General features: G+C 37.1%; 1 protein-coding gene across 3 annotated transcripts; it reads right to left on the reverse strand.

Annotated features, from left to right (window-relative positions):
* Window positions 1-555: 555 nt before the first annotated feature.
* On the reverse strand, window positions 556-16,952 carry FAM204A (family with sequence similarity 204 member A). Of its 3 annotated transcripts, none has more exons than XM_064431439.1 (8): window positions 16,884-16,952; window positions 16,090-16,401; window positions 15,096-15,186; window positions 14,530-14,563; window positions 13,873-13,975; window positions 12,098-12,187; window positions 1,244-1,350; window positions 556-898 (listed from the first exon to the last, which is right to left on the reverse strand). In XM_064431439.1, exons 2-8 carry the CDS (start codon window positions 16,321-16,323, stop codon window positions 847-849), a joined length of 711 nt encoding a protein of 236 aa, XP_064287509.1. In that variant the 5' UTR covers window positions 16,324-16,401; window positions 16,884-16,952; the 3' UTR covers window positions 556-846. The 3 variants fall into 3 exon arrangements, with proteins under 3 accessions (XP_064287509.1, XP_064287510.1, XP_064287508.1); XM_064431440.1 differs by lacking the exon at window positions 16,884-16,952 and adding an exon at window positions 16,518-16,877 and having other exon boundaries at window positions 13,873-13,972; XM_064431438.1 differs by lacking the exon at window positions 16,884-16,952 and adding an exon at window positions 16,518-16,877.
* Window positions 16,953-17,023: the final 71 nt, after the last annotated feature.

Here is a 17,023-nt window from a genome sequence, read left to right on the forward strand (position 1 = left end):
AGTTATTAGTTTTGAATGTGTACTTACTTTTCACTGAGAACAATTTTGAAGAAACATTATCATCAATTCTTGTTATAATCTTACAACATAAACATTCAAATCCTAATTGATCTGTAAAACATTTGACTTGCAGTAAAATCTGCATTTGTATCTTGGATGCAGTTAACTGCACAACATAACAGTTCAGATATTTTTCCAAGATATGTATTTATATATTTTTATCTGGAACTTTTAAAACCTGTGTTCTTAGGAAGGAAAGAAAACAGGCAATCTGAAATATTATGAAGAACATGGTACCAGGATATGATCAATAGTACCAGATCATTCCAGGAGAGGGAGGATGGACTTTTTTTTTTTAGTGTTTATATTTACTAAGGTTATAAATGCCCTTGGTTTAAAAAAGATAGGTTGGGTTTGCTCTTCTTCATTTAGTGTCTTTCCCAGCTTACAAGCAGAAAATAAGTACTTACTGCATTAAGTCTGTGTAGCCCCACAAGCAAAGATACCCCTCTCCTCATACCCACACATTATAATTGCAGTACAGCACAAAACACATCTGGACCAAGGATTTTATTTTGACTTCAGAAAATTCTCTACCAGACTTCAAATTCATCCTGAAATGCATTATCTTTCATTTCTAGGAGGAAAATTTAACAGATAGTATTTTTGCTGTATTATTTATAAGGGAGTGACAAAACAAGACAGTGCAGTTTAAAAACATTAAGATAAATACTAGGCATTTGATGTGTTGTGTTTTGAAGAGTTTTATGTTTAGATTTAATAAGGTGCCCACAAAAATTCTTCAAGTAACAACAGGTATTTGACTCCTGAGGAAAACAGGATGGACTACATGTATCCCATGTTGCTTTTTGTTTCCCATCTTTTCTTGGCTTCAAATCTGAAAGAGAGCACAAAACCCACATTAGGAATGATGACAGTACGTGTTTTAGGTATTTAACCATGTTATTCTTAACAAAACAAAAACAACTTATTTTTAATACCGTAAAAAAGACATGAAGACAAGTATAGCCACACAACCTCCACTTTATTTCGGATAAAACCTCTGTACTTAAGTCTGATACACTCCTAAAAAAAGCCCACCAAAACCCAACAAGGTTAAACTAAACAAATAAGATTAGCACAAGCCTATTTCAACTAAAAAAAACATTTAACTGAAATTGTATTGTACACATTTAGTGCCAATGAAACCACAAATGTTTAATTCCATACTCAAATGACTTACCCCCAAGCAAGCTTCTTTTTCTTTTGAGCTTCTTGGGCAGCCTCTGCTTCTTGCTTGGCTTTTACAAAGTTGCGGCAAGCGGCAGCTTTGGCAATTTTCACACCAAGCTAAGACATGAAAAGGAACAAAGGAAAACTGATTAGATGCAAATGGCTCATATGAAATTTAAGCCTCACAAATTACTTGGTCTGATATTGTTCCTCAAAAGTCAATACATACTAAAGCATCTTTCAAATATTAGGCTGATGATGCACTGTAGGACTGGATAAACAAGAATGTCTCTTGAGGGAAATACAAAGATGTAGGATCCTTTTCACCAAATCCTTCATTTTCAAAACCAAAAGCAAAGGGCAACAGCTCACTGGATCCTTTTGTTTGTTTCATACAGACAGACGTATCCAAATACACAGTTTCCATTATAAGGACCAGTCTGTGACTTTAGCTACCCCAACACAATAGAATCAGGTCTTACCAGTGTCAAAAATACCCAAAAAGACATTTTTATACAGGAAAAGCTGCTACCATTACAAATTCTTCACTAAAACCACTAGACATGTGTTAATCAGTCTGTCCAAAAATAAACGATGCAGTGTCCTTAGTGTCTGTCTCCACATTACAAGCTTTTAGACTGCAAGGATGTGATTTTCACCAGGTAGGTGAATACCACTTCCATAAACTGATGCAAACTGTGAGAATTAAGTTCACTTTAGTGAATGTCAAACACAGGAGGGAAAGGCAGGGAAGAGTAAAGTAAAAAAGATGGGAGAAGATACAGTGAACTATGACCAGTTTATTTCCCTTAATCAGCATTCATAACTTGTAGTTACACTTTGTGGCTGTTGCCTTGACTTGACACGATGAGTTATGAAAGAATTCATTCTCAGAAGTTACTGCTATTCTCCAAGACAAGCATGCAATTCATTTACCCCAGACTGCTACAAACTGATGTGGACAAACAGATTTTCTTTCAATCCACACCCAAACCTCTTGAAATTAGCAAACAGTTATATCCAGCAAACTGGATATTCTAAGTGTCCCCCAAAATGTCACGGGAGCATCAAAGAAGAGGAGACCCAAGGGGAAGAATACTCTAACACCTTGGCTGAAGTTCCACTATTAATGGTAATACACTTAAATAATCTGCAGCATCTATGCAAATATTCACTCTGAGAAATGCTTTATCCAGGTAAGATGAGAGAGAACTCAAGAACACATCTGTGGGTGTAGATGCACTGACATATTTTCCACAACTATCCCATCAAACACACAATAGGTAGGTGATCATTTTTTTAGCAAAGCAAAAAAAACAAAGAAAAAAAAAAACCAACCCAAATCCATCACTACAAGCTCTTCTAGGTTATGGTCCTCTCAGGGTTCAAGAATGGAGAAAGCAGCCTTTAGGGAAAGGCAGCAAGCACAACTCAGCTTGTGCTTTGTTTGAGGCTCTAAATGCTGGCAACACAAGCAGTTAGGAGCTGAGTGTAACAGTTTGAAAGGAAAATAGATATTTTCTTAAACAACATTTAAAGGAAAAACTGAACAACTCTCCCATCCACTATTTCCATGTGTTATAAGGTCCTAAACATGTACCTTTGGAATCATCTTCATGCACAAAATATTGTGACCAGCTACTTCAGAACTTTTATATTATCACCGTAATTTTCCCCTGAGCATTAACGTTTTTTATTAACTGTAATTCAATGCCAACATCTGAACTGCTAAATTTCAGGTCAAAGACTAAAACATAACATTCTTTTATTTGCATTGTCACTTAATATTTAAGGGCTGCTATTAACCTTAATATAATTGCAGTATAAAAATGCTTAAGAAAACTCACCTAAAACAGTCAAAAAAATGTTTACTTTTAAATTGAAACAGGAGTAATTATTAGTTTAAACAATAGAACAATCTGATGGCTGAAGTCAGTCAGCAGAACCATGCCTTTATTAGAGGCATTTTACCTCCTAACACACTTGAAAATTAACTTTTACTGTGTGATGAAGAACAGAATCTCCTTAAAATATATTCTAGTGGCCTATTGAGCACTTATACACATACAAATATACACAAGGGAGCTCTAAACAAGTGCTGCAGAAAAATCTTTTTATCTGCATTTTTGGAAGACAAAATGAGTTCTTCCATCTTTGTAAAGTACAGAAAAAATGGAATAATAAGATCCTCTGCAGTGTATGTGGAAGTAAATGCAGAAACATATTGCAGCATTGTTATAATTTCTAGGCTACACAGAGTCAAATTTTCAAGATATGAAAACAAATGTTGCATATAAACATACACAAACATTTTAGTCAGATTAAATGTCTTCTGCTCCCACCCAAACCCAGACATACATCTTCACTCCCTGCTCCCCCCCACAAGAAATCCATAAAAGCTTGGTCAATGGATTTTACATTTAAAAAAAAAAACAAAACAACCCCATACTAACATTTCAGGTCATCAGATAACTCAATAAAATACAATCTTAAAAGAAGTAAGAAAGCATGAATAAAAATATATACAACAATTTCTTGTGTAGTCAAAGTATCAGCATTTTCCATATAGAACATCCAATATTTTGCTGCATTTTAATTAAGGTGTCTAAACATTATCACAAAGAACTGCAAATTGGTCAGAGCACGCAGTAAGGAAAATTAAGCTCTAAAGGCTTTTTATCACCATATTTCAGGAACCAAGGGTGTAAAATGTTCTAATTTGGGATATATTAAAAGCCATAAAAGGTCTTTCAAAAAGATTAATGGTACTTTGCTTGGATTTAAGATAAGGGCTTTAGCTGGTTGGAAAAGCAGGGCCCTGGCTAGACCCTTGAGGCATTCATCTTTACAGCCACTTGGAAGATTTGTAAAAGCGTCTGCATAACCTCAAGCAAACGCACTGCGACATTTTTTTTTCAAATTCCTTTCAATTTTACAGGTTTAAAGTGTGTAAATCATACTGGGTAGTAAAGCTGATATAATGGTTCATCCTTGTAACACTATATATATTTGTATTTTGAGACAAACTTGAAAAACAACTTAGTTTTGACAGGGCAAAGCCCTTTCTATTTTGAAGTTGACCAATAATCATGTCAAATATCTTACTCTAGATGTTTAATGTGGCATAAATGAAAATTTCCTACTCATCTGAAATTGTTACCTTGTAACAAATATCTGAAGCTTTGCCTCTTTTTCAACACTTTCGAGGCATTTATTTAAAAATACCAATTATCATACTTTAACTTTTTATGGAATAACAGGTCTCTATGAAAAATATTTATGCCATTCTCTTTTGTTCTTTAATTAAATGAAAACAGATGTTTTCTGAAGTAAAGCGGAACCATTACTGGAGTACTTAAAGTGTTAAGGTCTTTAATTTTTATATCAGTTTGGTCTACAATTCCTGATTGTCTTTACTCAAGCTCAACATTAATGTCAAGCAAGTTACCTAGGAGACGAAAGAGATCAAAGAGACAAAAAACCCTCAAATGTCTGATTAATCAAGCCTGCAAACAGCTTATTTCTTTTAGCCTGCATGCAAGTATGAAAATGAGATTCTGGGAGCCGTACATTGTGCAGATTTGTTCATTCTTATCAGAACAAAGCCAGCGGCAGCTTATTTCATGGATCATTGGCACTGTCATCAGTGCTACACAGAACGGGTGACAGCTCCTCATTTTGAGGCTTGAACAAAATTAGCAAAAAGTCGGCACAAATTAGCCTCTCATCTTTTTAGTAATATGACATTATTCATTTACTTTTTATCCAATTTTTAATTTTTTCCTTGTCAGCTATCCCTTTCTAGTGTTTCTTGCACAGCATCGTAAAACACTTTTAAAACAAGCAAAGAAATGGCTGAAGTTGAAATAGAATGTAAAGTTCAGGCAGAAGAGTAAACATTTTTATTAAGTTGCAACAGAATCTACTGTAACTTCCAGAAAACTTCCTTGCAAATCAGGACATTTAACATAAAATATCACAAAGCAAAGATTTGTCTTTAAGACAGGACTGTAAAATGTAAACGCTGAATGATACAAGTACGACACAACGGAATCAAGAACTGCTCCAGAAATACTGAGGTATAAAATACAAAATATTAAACCTACAAAAGCTCCAACAAAACATCTATATTCAAACAGGTCCTGAAATATCCTATGATCATAGCAGAGAAGCCAAACAGCCTTTTAATACAGTGTTACAGTTTCTCATCAAATATGAATCTAGTTATTTCAGGCTTGCCTCTAGCAATGATTTTCTCCTTTTATGTTATGGAATGTTATCCATTGCTGACGTATATAAAATATATAAAGCAAACAAGAATACCGAGTGGATTTTGCAGTGAAAATTGTCCCCTTTCAATGATGTGCTCAACTTCCCCTTTAAAATACTTTGTAATACCTTTGTTGTATTTTTATGCTGTGTATTACAAGACCACATTATATTTGGATGACACAGTAATGGAGCAAGGACAGAAAACTGCTCTCATATAAAGCTCTTTCCTAGACTTAAACATTTAAATGCAAGTAACTTCCTCCATTCACGAGAAAACACAGCATTAAAAAATTAACCATAAGCTGTTAGATGCTTTACAGAGCCCCCTTATAACAAAGGCAGTTTTAAAAAAAGAACTGTAGTACTGTTTTCAGCAATTTCTTTATCTCTGTTCTTCTAAGTAAGAAAGCTTATTAACAAGCTTTGAACTTAAAATCACATTTACAATAATGTGCCATCAACAGTTTTATAAGCTAATTAGAAAAAAAGATTAATTAATGACTGGCTGCTAATAAAATGGCAATCATGAAGAAAGAAACCAAGGGTGCTAAGCTTCAACTACCACCAATTAAGAGCTAATTACAAACAAATTATATATGTGTTTTGCTGTGGGCTTTAATTTACTAAAATGGTTTTAATTAAAAGAGAAAACATGCTGATTAATTGAACTGCAGAAAAAATCTACAGTATAAACTGTGCTTTGTCTGTCTCTTTAATTAGACTTGTAACATCTGAAATCTTTTTTTAAGGTTTGTTAAGGAAAAGATATACATAATTAAGGGAGCATAAGAATGTAATTCTAGGTGATAACCCTGCCATGTTCCAAAGGTTAAAAGAAAACCACCTCAATAAAGAGGAGTATTTGGAAGCACCTTTGCTAAGGTAAGAAAGGAAATCCTTCACAGATAAAAAACCTCTTTTTTTTTTTTTTTTTTTTTTTTTCCTTTTTTTTGGAGGGGGGGTGGGGGGGACAGTTCTTCTACAACAAGAGTTCCAAGTTAATTTGTGCTTGGTTACACTCCACATAAAATTGCACCACTTCCAGTACCTAAAAACACTGTGAGAAATTCTGAACACTGCGCAAAACTTAGAAATTTTATTTTACCAATAGAATAGCACCAAGTACTAAGCCCAGTCCATCTCTGACAGTAATGTCATCACAACCAACCATTTCCTACCCAGATTCTCACATGGAAACCAGAATGGTTCTCAGCAGTTATAACCAACAAACTACCTTGTGTACTTCCCTTTTTAATTTATATGACTAGAGGTTACTGGCAGACAGGAGATACTAATTTGATCATGAGAAAATGGTCAAAACTGATGCATCAAATTTTAAAGACAACAACAGGACTGATCTTGCTGTAACATGAGGATGATATTCCAGTGAATAGCCAATTAATTTCATCAATTACAATATAGATCTTTCGTTTAAGTTGGATTAAATACCAGTGTCCCCATAAATTGCAGCTTTTTAAGTCTTTCCCCAAAATGCCAGAAGACACTAAGCCAGGTGCTTAGGAAGTGCTGTCAGAAAGTCTGGGGTATTTAGAGACTGACAAGTGCTACAGCAGTTTAGCACACTAAATTACAAAATATTTTAAGAGTTACTTTTGACAGGTAAGTCTAATATGGTCAAGATTATTTAATTGTCTTCAAGTTACAGTCCTCAGGCTAACGTGTTCTTAGACAATGTGGCACCTGCCTGCCAGGCAATTCACAAAAAAATCCCCACCAATAAGTGCAAAGTTTGGGCTTTAGTCAGATCAGTTCTTACAGTATTAGAGCCATAAGAAATCTGTATTCTGCATTTTGCAGAACACAACCAAACCACGATGTGAGTACAAAAACACTACAGAAAAAAACCCACTTTCTCTAGGGGGAAAAAATATATGTAAGTGGTGGTGGGGAATCTTTTAAGATTTTTTGGTGTACCTATGAAAAAAATTAGTTGCAATCTGGAGTGATACTTGTAAAAATTAATAGCAGAATGAAATTAGCAGATATCTGCACATACCATCCTTACTCAAAGGGATGAACACATCCAGCTATGCACAGTCATAGTGCTCCAATTTATCAACATTTATTATTTTAAAAAAACTAGGTGGATTCCCACCAACACAGTAGGAACAATTTAATTACATCTCAAGACAGAATTCCAGAAAAATTTTTACAAAGCATTAAGAAGTTGACATAATTCCAAGTGTCTGTTCCCAGCTCCATATCCCAAGTATCTGTTCCTATTAGATCTCAGCTATCCTACCCTAAGGCATCACCAAAAAAACTTGTCATTTCAGCCCAGATACGTGTTCAAATGAACTTTATTCTCTTAATAACTTTCATTCTAAAAGGCTCAGCTTTTTTTGGGTAACTCCTACATGAACATTTCTATTGGCATCTCTCAAGTTAAATAAGTCATCCTTAAATGCAATGTTCAAACAGCTTTAGGTAAGCCAGGCTACATCTGAAAAGCACAACTATAAAACATGAAGGACTCTGCTCATGCTGGAAGCCCTGGAACGTGATAACAAAGACAGCAACTGGATCACAACAATAAACACTAACTGTGCACATTGTACCATGCACACTGCAATGAATGGCTCGTTTTTTTAATACTAATAGTACTGTACTGCAGGTATTAAAGAAATAAGGCAGTAGTAGAGCTTGAAGCTCTAGAGCAAATTAAGGAGTATGACCCACCTGCAACATTTTGCTGCTCAATACATTTATCAAAGCAGTGCTGATCTTGGACACTGTAATTGCATCACAGCACTGAGGTGCACCAGCCAGAAGCTGAAGGAGCAGAGTTATTGAAGGCCTAAATTATTCTCAGTAGCACAAAGCAGAGATGCCCATATTTTTTTCAGGAAAAACTTCACTTATGTATAAAATATTGAAATCAAGAACTTCAGGATCACTAGACCTCTCAGGGACACAGAACATCCCACAAGAGAATGTGCTGTGGGGATGGCCAAGGATGCCACAGGCAGAGATCTGCTACCCTGATGACTGACAGCAGGAGACAAGGGGTAACACTTGGCAGTGAGGTTTGTCCAGAGATTAGACAAAATATTCAGCAGTGTAATATATACAGTTCATTTTTATAATAGAAATGCAACTGCCAACAAAAAGGGGGAACACACCAGCCAGTCTCAAAAGCTACCTATGAAGCTACCCATGCAGTCACCAGTAAATACAGCCTCATCCAGGAGGTGCTCAAGTTCTAATTCTCACTCCAAACCCCTGAATGCTCCTGGACTGAAAAGCTTTGTTTTAAAATCAGCATTTGTGTGTATTTGTCAAAGCAAAGAAAAGAAACAAATAATGCACAAAGCCTCATTTAATGCAGTGCAGTAGCATTTTCCTTAAAGAAACTGCAACAAGTACCACTTGGAAACCTGAAGACCCAAAACCTTAAAGCATTTAGGATTTTAGAATGCAAAATTTCATGATGCACTGACAGCTGCTAGATTATGCATATTGCCTAAGTCATCAGTGATTTTAAATGAATCTGATTTTAGAAAACCTTTTCTCACTGTGTCACAATGACAGGATATTGACAGCATCATTTTGACATTCCTTTGCTTTTTAGGACATGTTTCTACCGTCTATACTCATCATCTGTTTATTTTTGGCTTCATTTTTCTAAATACTGAAGCTGCCCTATCAGTTTCACAGGCTTATAAATGTTATACATCAAAAATTAGTTTCACTTATTAAGGCAGGAAACGGCTGTAAGAACTCTGGGATCTGTGCCTCAAAGCAAAAGCTTTATCAGCAGGTTCCAGTCACTGCTTCTTGCAAAAGAAAATGGTGCCGATTAAAACCCCATACACCTGATTTCAAAAAGAACACCTACCCACTGAACATTTCTCACATGGCTGCAAGGGGGGCTGCACCCCAAACACCAGACAGCTGGTTCTCACACACTCTCTGTCCCCAGCCCTGTGACACTGCTCAAGAAAAATGAAAACTATACATAAAGAGATGAAGTTGCAATAAAAGAACAATAATTCATCCACTTATTAGTCCAGACTTCAGAAGTGGTGTACTTCAATACAGCCACAGTGCAGTTCCATGCCTGACTTGCTCACAGAGCTGTGTTGCTCTTTGGAAGTTAGAGGGATACAAATAGCCACATAATTTAAAATTAACTCACTACTTTGAGGCATTGTATATTAAAATCGACATTTCTGTAAACTGCTAAGAGAAGAAAAGTAGCAACTGAATGAATACAACATGAAAGCAATATTTTATTAAGTGTACTTGTGTACAAAACAATGACTGTTCAATCAGCCTCTTCCATAATCAAATCCTCTTTTTATAGCTGTTCACTGAAACAGTCACTGTTAGAAGAATTTCCTTAGGAAAAAAAAGTATTTTAAAAGATCCATTAAAAAAAAAAGCTTCTGAAAATCACAAAGAAAAATGAACCTTGCAGTGAGCAATGCAGCACATCTCTACAAGAGCAGAGAACCCCAGTGAATTCACATGGATTCTGCCTCGACAGAACTCCTCATGAGAGATCAAGCCAGTCATTTGAGTTTTCCTTCTTTCAACATATTATTTGTTCAGATAAACCCACTTAACCAAAACCAAGTTAAGGCTGTGAATACTAATAATGTTTCAAGCATTTTGTTTTCAGAATTACAACATGCTAATATTTGAAAGTCAACAATTTGGAGCTAATGTTCCACAAATAATAATACACTGCTGCAGCACCTGGGATATGCTAGATGCTGTATAATCCCATGGCTACCAAAATCAGATAACAGTTTATCATAAATATTACAAAACCTTAAAACTTCTTACATTAATTTGTTTTTATAGTCAAACAATTTGCACTAGAACCTCAGTATGTTTTATTGATTATAATACTCCAAGCACTTTAGAGAAGATGGGATAATGACATTTGTGAAGGAGAACAGCAAGCGTTTTTCATGTTGTACACATGAAAGGTAATAAAACAGTCAGAAGCTGGTCAGACTTAAAGGGAACATCAGGACACATTCCTACCACTGTCAATAGCTGTTATCTTTGCAGACTGAAGTTTTGTGATCACTGGTGACAAGGCAGATAAGAGTCTAGTCATTAGAAACTGCCCTGAGTGACTAAATGGAGGAGTTTAATGATTTTGTAAGAACACTCACTGAGGAACAGTTACTTTTACCTAACCTCAGAGAACCTTAAGAACTGTATTTCCTACTTCAAAAGCAGTCTGTTTTTAAAGCCATCACAATATTGTAATACATTGCATTAAACAGATTTAAATCTGCAATTTTACATTAAAGCTTAGTTTAAAACACTGTATTTAAGAAACATTTAAAATATTTGTATGAAATGAGAAGCAGCTAAAATTTGTCTTTGCTTTCCTAATCCTTTTCTAATACCTTTGAATTTTGCAAGCATATACAGTGGACAGAAAATTCCCATTACCTCTGTGAAGATGGAAGAATATGCAAGATAAAGCAATGAAAGCAAAAATTATATAATTATTTTTTGTATAAATCTAGAATATTTATAGTTTAAATCATACTACTCAGATGACTTTAAAAAGATCACTTTTCCACTCACTGAAATAGTACTTTTATTTTTCTTACCTGGCTTCAAAACTGGTAAAATATCTTATTATCCTAACCTACCTTTTCCTCTGCATTTTCTCTCCTATGCACAACTAGCAGTGGGGAAAACAGCCTTTGTGGGCTTTAGCCATTTTTACTTCAGCTGCCTCCACCTACCCTATGTGCACAAATTGGACAATTTGTTGGGTGAAGTTACCAGAGGTATCTGATAGTGAATACTTAAAACTGGTGAGGAATCTAAGACCTGTACATACAGATTTTTTTTCTCCCACTTTTGTGGCAAAGAGAGCACAGCTTTCATGAAATTACTCAGCTACACCAACTAACAAGACAATATCTTGAAAAAATTGTGTTACTTTGCACTTGGTTATAGATATGTATCTATACACTGAACAACTATGACAAGAAGAAAAAAATATCCCTCACAATTCTAAGGCTACAGCAGTAGTACAGAGAGACAACCATCTACTCCCACTCTTCAGAATTCTTCCAGCCATCAATCCTCACCATATAAATACACAGGAAAACAAGTACTGGCACACAGCTTGGGGTTTCTATGTCCTTATTTGCTCCAGGCTTGCTAAATCTCTGCCTGTATTCAGGCTTCCCAAGCTTATGGGCAAGGTAATGCAAAAAAAGTTATGAGGCACAGGGAGCTGACAGGAAGGGAACATCCTACTCCTGTCCTCTTGGCTTGCAACATGGAAAAGAATCAAAAACTCAACACAAATGACCAGATACCAACTGCTCTGAGTTGTGGAGTGAGCAGCAAGGCTCTAAAGCCAAGTTACTTGGGACAGTTGATGGATGTATTTTCAATGCTTGAACACAGCTACAGCTGTCCAAGCATTGCTAGATCAGCAGCAAAGTTCTGAAATCACTGACAGGAATCTGCTCAGGAAAGGGAAAGATGCTGCAAACAACCTTCAATGCTGTTCTACTCATGTCACTTTCAGTCCAGATGTGCAAAACTCAATGACCCCTCAGAGCTTTTGTTAACAGCCACTTACCTCACGAATGGCTAATCTGTCACTCAGCTCCTCAGCCTTGGCAATGTCACCTTCAGCCACACACTTCTCTATGCTCAGCTCAAGGCCAGACTAGGGAAAAAAAAAAGGTAAATGCCTTCAGAAGAAAAAGAACATATTTAAAGGGAGTACCTCCTTTCTAAAAATATTTCATAAAATTCTTTAAGACACTGCATAAACCTGTAATTTCTGTGTGCCACAAATCACTCTGTCTGTGTATTGTAATGGACAGTATAATTAAGAATTCACTGAGAGGCCGCCTGAGCACAAATCATTGCATTAGTTCCACCTTATGTGCAGGATAATACTATAGGTTAAAAAAATTACACGGGCTAGTTTATGCCTGTCACAATAAAATTTCATCTGAAGATCTGGCTTATCTCTTCCATCCCTGGAGCTTTCTAAACAAAATGTGAAATATATGTGTCAGGTAACATGAAGAATGGCAATTACCACTGTATCGTTACAGTTCTAAGATCTTATCTTTACCCAAAAACCAGAGTTCTGGCACAAAGCCACTCCACTGTGCTAATAAATTAAAAATTCTAGCAGTCCTATGGAAAATAATGAAAAAGATTCAGGATTTAAAGGTTGTTTTCTTCTTTTCAGAGGGAAACAAAACTTGTTTAATGGCAACACTTACAAATAACATAATAATAAAAAGTAACTGTCTCCTGGAAATTACAGTTGCAAATTTCTGACGGAGTACAGAAGGGTAGCACTGACTTCAGAATTTCACAAAAAAACCTCACTCTCATAACAAAAGATCATTTACAGCCTCACTGGTTTTAAATATTAGTGAACTAAAGAAAACACATTTGACAGTTCCATAACATACACTTTTTAAGAGATAAAAAGGAAAAAGCTAATGGAATTCTTGAGAAACAGTGATCTGCAAACACTGCACTTGAGTTATTTCAGGTGGTAGATAAAAAAAAAGCACAGTTGGATGTTGCAGTGATGGCAAATTCTGTTAAGATGCCTTTTCTGAAAATAGCAAGACATATCTTCCACTAGTGATAATATCCCTGAAATTACAATGAAATCATCTGCATTTTAACACTCCGGGCCTCATTCCAGATCTATCCTGACCACTTCAATGACAACTAAATAGCAACCAAAAGTAAGAAGCAAACAAATCTTCATGACCTGCAAGTAGAAACTCACTTTAAGAAAATGAAAAATACAAAAATTAGCATAAAGGAAGCTAACACAACATTTCATGTAAGAGAACTCACAGAGAACTTTGTAAGAAATATTACAGAGCCAACAGCACTACCAGAAACTCACAATGTAGTGAGAGTCTTAACTCATCCATTGTGTGCTAATTATTTCAGATATGACTGGTTACACAGTAATATTTATGAACAAAATGTGTTATGAATCTAGTCAAAAAGCATGCTAGGTTTGCACCTTTAATTCCTGTAGCCACTGGTGTCAACTGAAAAATTTATGTGACACATTTTAAAGTTAAAACACAATGAAGCAAAACAAAAGGAAAAGTCAAACAATGCATATGAAGTGTTCTGTCTCTCACAACAGGAAAAACAAAACCACACAGGAAACAACCCTGGATACTGTCTTAAAGGAAAGCACAGCAACCATTCAAGGACATTCATTTAAAAAGCTCAAAAAATCATCCTTCCTCAGAGTGACTGTATCCTTTACTCTCACATAGCCTCAGTTTCCTGTCTCAGTTAAGGACAAGCTCTTTTACAGCCAAACACAAGCTGACACTGCCTTGTAATAACAGTCACCTTTTGAGGAGCCCTGCTGTCCACAGGTGATTCAAATCTATCATTGATTCCAAAGTACTGTGTGAGTTCTTTCCATTTGTCTTCATTTTCCAACTGCTGACTACTAAAAACAAACAAACAAACAAGTCATTACTATAACACTTCCCCCTCCACAACTTGCAATACCCTTTTCAAAGCTACAATAAACTCTTCCATTTGGAAGACATGGTCTTTTCCCCATTCAGTTTTTAAATGAAGTGAAATTAATTATTGCTCCCCCTTTGTGTAAGTGTAATTTCACAATCTTGAAAGCAAGGTGATAGAATCATAGAACCATTTAGGTTGAAAAAGTTCTTTAAGATCAAGTCTAACCACAGATCTAACACTGCCAAGGAGGAAATGGAAGGGAAGGAGCAGGCTGAACAGGAGCTTGTACGAAGGAAGTAGGAAGAACTTTAAGTTTATTAAAAGTTACATTAAATGATACATTTGTGTTGATTTTTAAAATCAAGCAATCACCAGTACAAATTCAGCCTGCCCAACAGAGACACTGAGCAAATTTAAAAGATACTTTACACAATGCTCAGAGCTAGGCTTTGGCTGTGAGTGTGGTCAGGCTTATTTTAAGTTTTGCCTGCTACCAACTGACCTCAGGTAACCCCATTGACCTGGTTATACCTTTTAGCCACTCCATCGGTCTTTCTCTGTTTTGCTAAGGGGAAAAAGAAAGAAAAAAAAATCCAACGTTACACAGTGATACCCCACAGCATCCAATGAAGTTAACAGAGCTCCAATTGGTCACATTGCCTTTGAAAGATCAACACACAGGCATTTTTTACCCAATGATCATGTGGATTTAAACCACTCAGCTGTAAGAAACTCCTGCAATATCTGTGAAGTTTTAACCAGAATGTTCAAAAGTAAGTTTTGTAGAACTACTGAAATACACTTAACCATTATAAATCAGTATTAACTGAGTAAGTTCTAACTGCTTTTTAAGAAGAGGACAAATATATTACTTGCATTCTATGTAGCAATCTGTCTGCAACCTCACAAGTGATGCATACAAGCAGAAAAATAAAATCCTAGACAACAGCTATAACACAATTCTTCATTAAAAAAAAAAAAAAAACAACACAAGAAAGAAAACCTCAAAACCCAAAGACACCAACCCCACAAAACAGCATGCATTGATACTAATTCAATTTGAAAAAATAAATGTTGTTAATCATTAAAAAATCCACCTTTTCGGCGGCGCTTTCTTTTCCTGCATCTGTTTTCCTCTTTCACTTGCATTTTCATTTCTTGGTGTTTCCTCTGAAGCTCCACAAATTTCTACAAGATGATGAAAAACCGAGTGAGCATTTTTAATTTTCCCCCCATTTTTAAGAAATCACATAGAGAAATGTGTAATTACCCACAGTGCCTTGTGTTATCTATTACATCCCAATCTACAGCTCGAGACCATGGGACTCTGATGGGGTTAAACTGGAATTGCTGCTAACCTTCCATCACCTCTCTCTGACTTTCTGCCCTCCCTGCATCCCAGGACTGTTCAGATCTGGCAGCTATCCCATGGGATGTGACACAGAACACGCTTCTGCTTGTTGTGCACTCCTGAGCTACACCATGTATTTTTATTGGTAGTTTGTAACCCACAAATTAGTGACAGCATGGTCCTTGCACAGCAGGCCACCTGCAAGGATTGAGGGGTGAAATAATGCAACTATTTGTTGCCAGTTCTTATTTTGAATCCAAAGCCTAAAACACATTGTTTTGTTAAGGGTTTTTGTTTTGTCCAGTCTTAAAATGCAACTGCAAAAACAGGTTGTAAGGAACTCTTGAGTCTGAATGCCTGCAGTTAATCCCTACAGCAAACAGCAGGGCACACCTCCCCTGCCCAGGCATGAAACACTGAGCTGTAAATCCTCACCAATGCAGAAAGCAGCTACCAAGCAGCTCAGAGCCCACAAACCACTGAAAACACAAGATTTATACAACTCTAGAGTTATGACAACTCCTTGCTGTACTTTCAATCACCAGCAAACTACCATCTAATGACTCCCTAAATTCCTGTTCACCTTGCCTTAAACAATCTAAGGTCTGTATACTCAGATCACATTTAATTCAAGTTCAGATCTATACATTGACTATTCAGCAGTGAATTATTTTAATCTAAAAACCAGGCATATGAACACACTGCATTATGCTCATTTGGGGACCTGTAACGATACATACATTCCAGATATTTACAGAAACTCCAGGAGGGCACGTTTGAGATTCACTTTCTTCATCTGCCACGGGTACAAGAGGTTCACTGCTGGCAATGCTTTCCTGTCCAGTCCCCTGAACTCTTTCAGCATCTTCTTTTGCATCTTGCTTTAAACAGGAATCAGGTGATTCGTCTCCATCATCAGAACTTAGATCAACATCACTTTCATTCAGTCCTGGAGGTAACAGCCCGCTCCACATCTTCCAGTTTATATAAAGACCAAACTATTTCAAGTCACTGCAAAGACACCAGGTTACCCATCCCAACACAAAAACAACCTGCAGAAGAGAGAAACAGAAACGGCAAAATATGTCATTAGAAAGATTTTTGCTTTTCCTACATAAATATCATTACATGTTTTAGACAAGCACATTATAAAGGTGCTAATACTTACTATTTCAGAAAGAAGAAGACAAGGCGATTACAGCGGCTGAGACTACTCTTTTTTCCCCCCCTCCTTGTCCATTAAAGTCCCTATGGACTTTAAAGAACCCCTATGCGTTTGCTTACAGCTACTTTCAGTTTAGGGGCGACACCGCAGCAAACACCTCCCGTGCCTCCACGGGAACTTCCCGGGACAGCACCGCCACCTCCCCTCGCCGCCGGGCCGCGGCACGGAAGAGCCGGGGAAAAGAGGGGGAGGCGGGGAGGCGAAGAGAAGCGCGGCCCAGGGGAAGGCAGCGGGCTCTGGCCGCCCCGGAGCCCGCACGGCGCTGCCGCGGCCCCGCAGCCCCTCAGAGCCGCCCGCGGCCGTGTTTACCTGGCCGCCATCTTGGCACCGCCGGAACACCCCGCGCGCCCATTGGGCGGGGCGGCGCAGCCAATCCGCGGGCGCGGCGGTCGCCATGGCAGCGGGGCGGGGCGGGGCCCGGGTGTCCCGGGGCGGGGCCGCCATGGCGG

The sequence above is a fragment of the Passer domesticus genome, chromosome 8, assembly GCF_036417665.1.
Source record: "Passer domesticus isolate bPasDom1 chromosome 8, bPasDom1.hap1, whole genome shotgun sequence".
Classification (NCBI taxonomy): Eukaryota; Metazoa; Chordata; class Aves; order Passeriformes; family Passeridae; genus Passer; species Passer domesticus.

Excerpts from the sequence above, each read along its gene's own strand:
- FAM204A (XM_064431439.1), bottom strand. The coding sequence starts at position 16,323 with ATGTGGAGCGGGCTGTTACCTCCAGGACTGAATGAAAGTGATGTTGAT. Across the intron at positions 13,976-14,529 it reads ACCGATGGAGTGGCTAAAAG|TAGTCAGCAGTTGGAAAATG; the intron begins GTATAACCAGGT and ends GTTTGTTTTTAG. Across the intron at positions 12,188-13,872 it reads ACAGCAGGGCTCCTCAAAAG|TCTGGCCTTGAGCTGAGCAT; the intron begins GTGACTGTTATT and ends TTTTTTCCCTAG.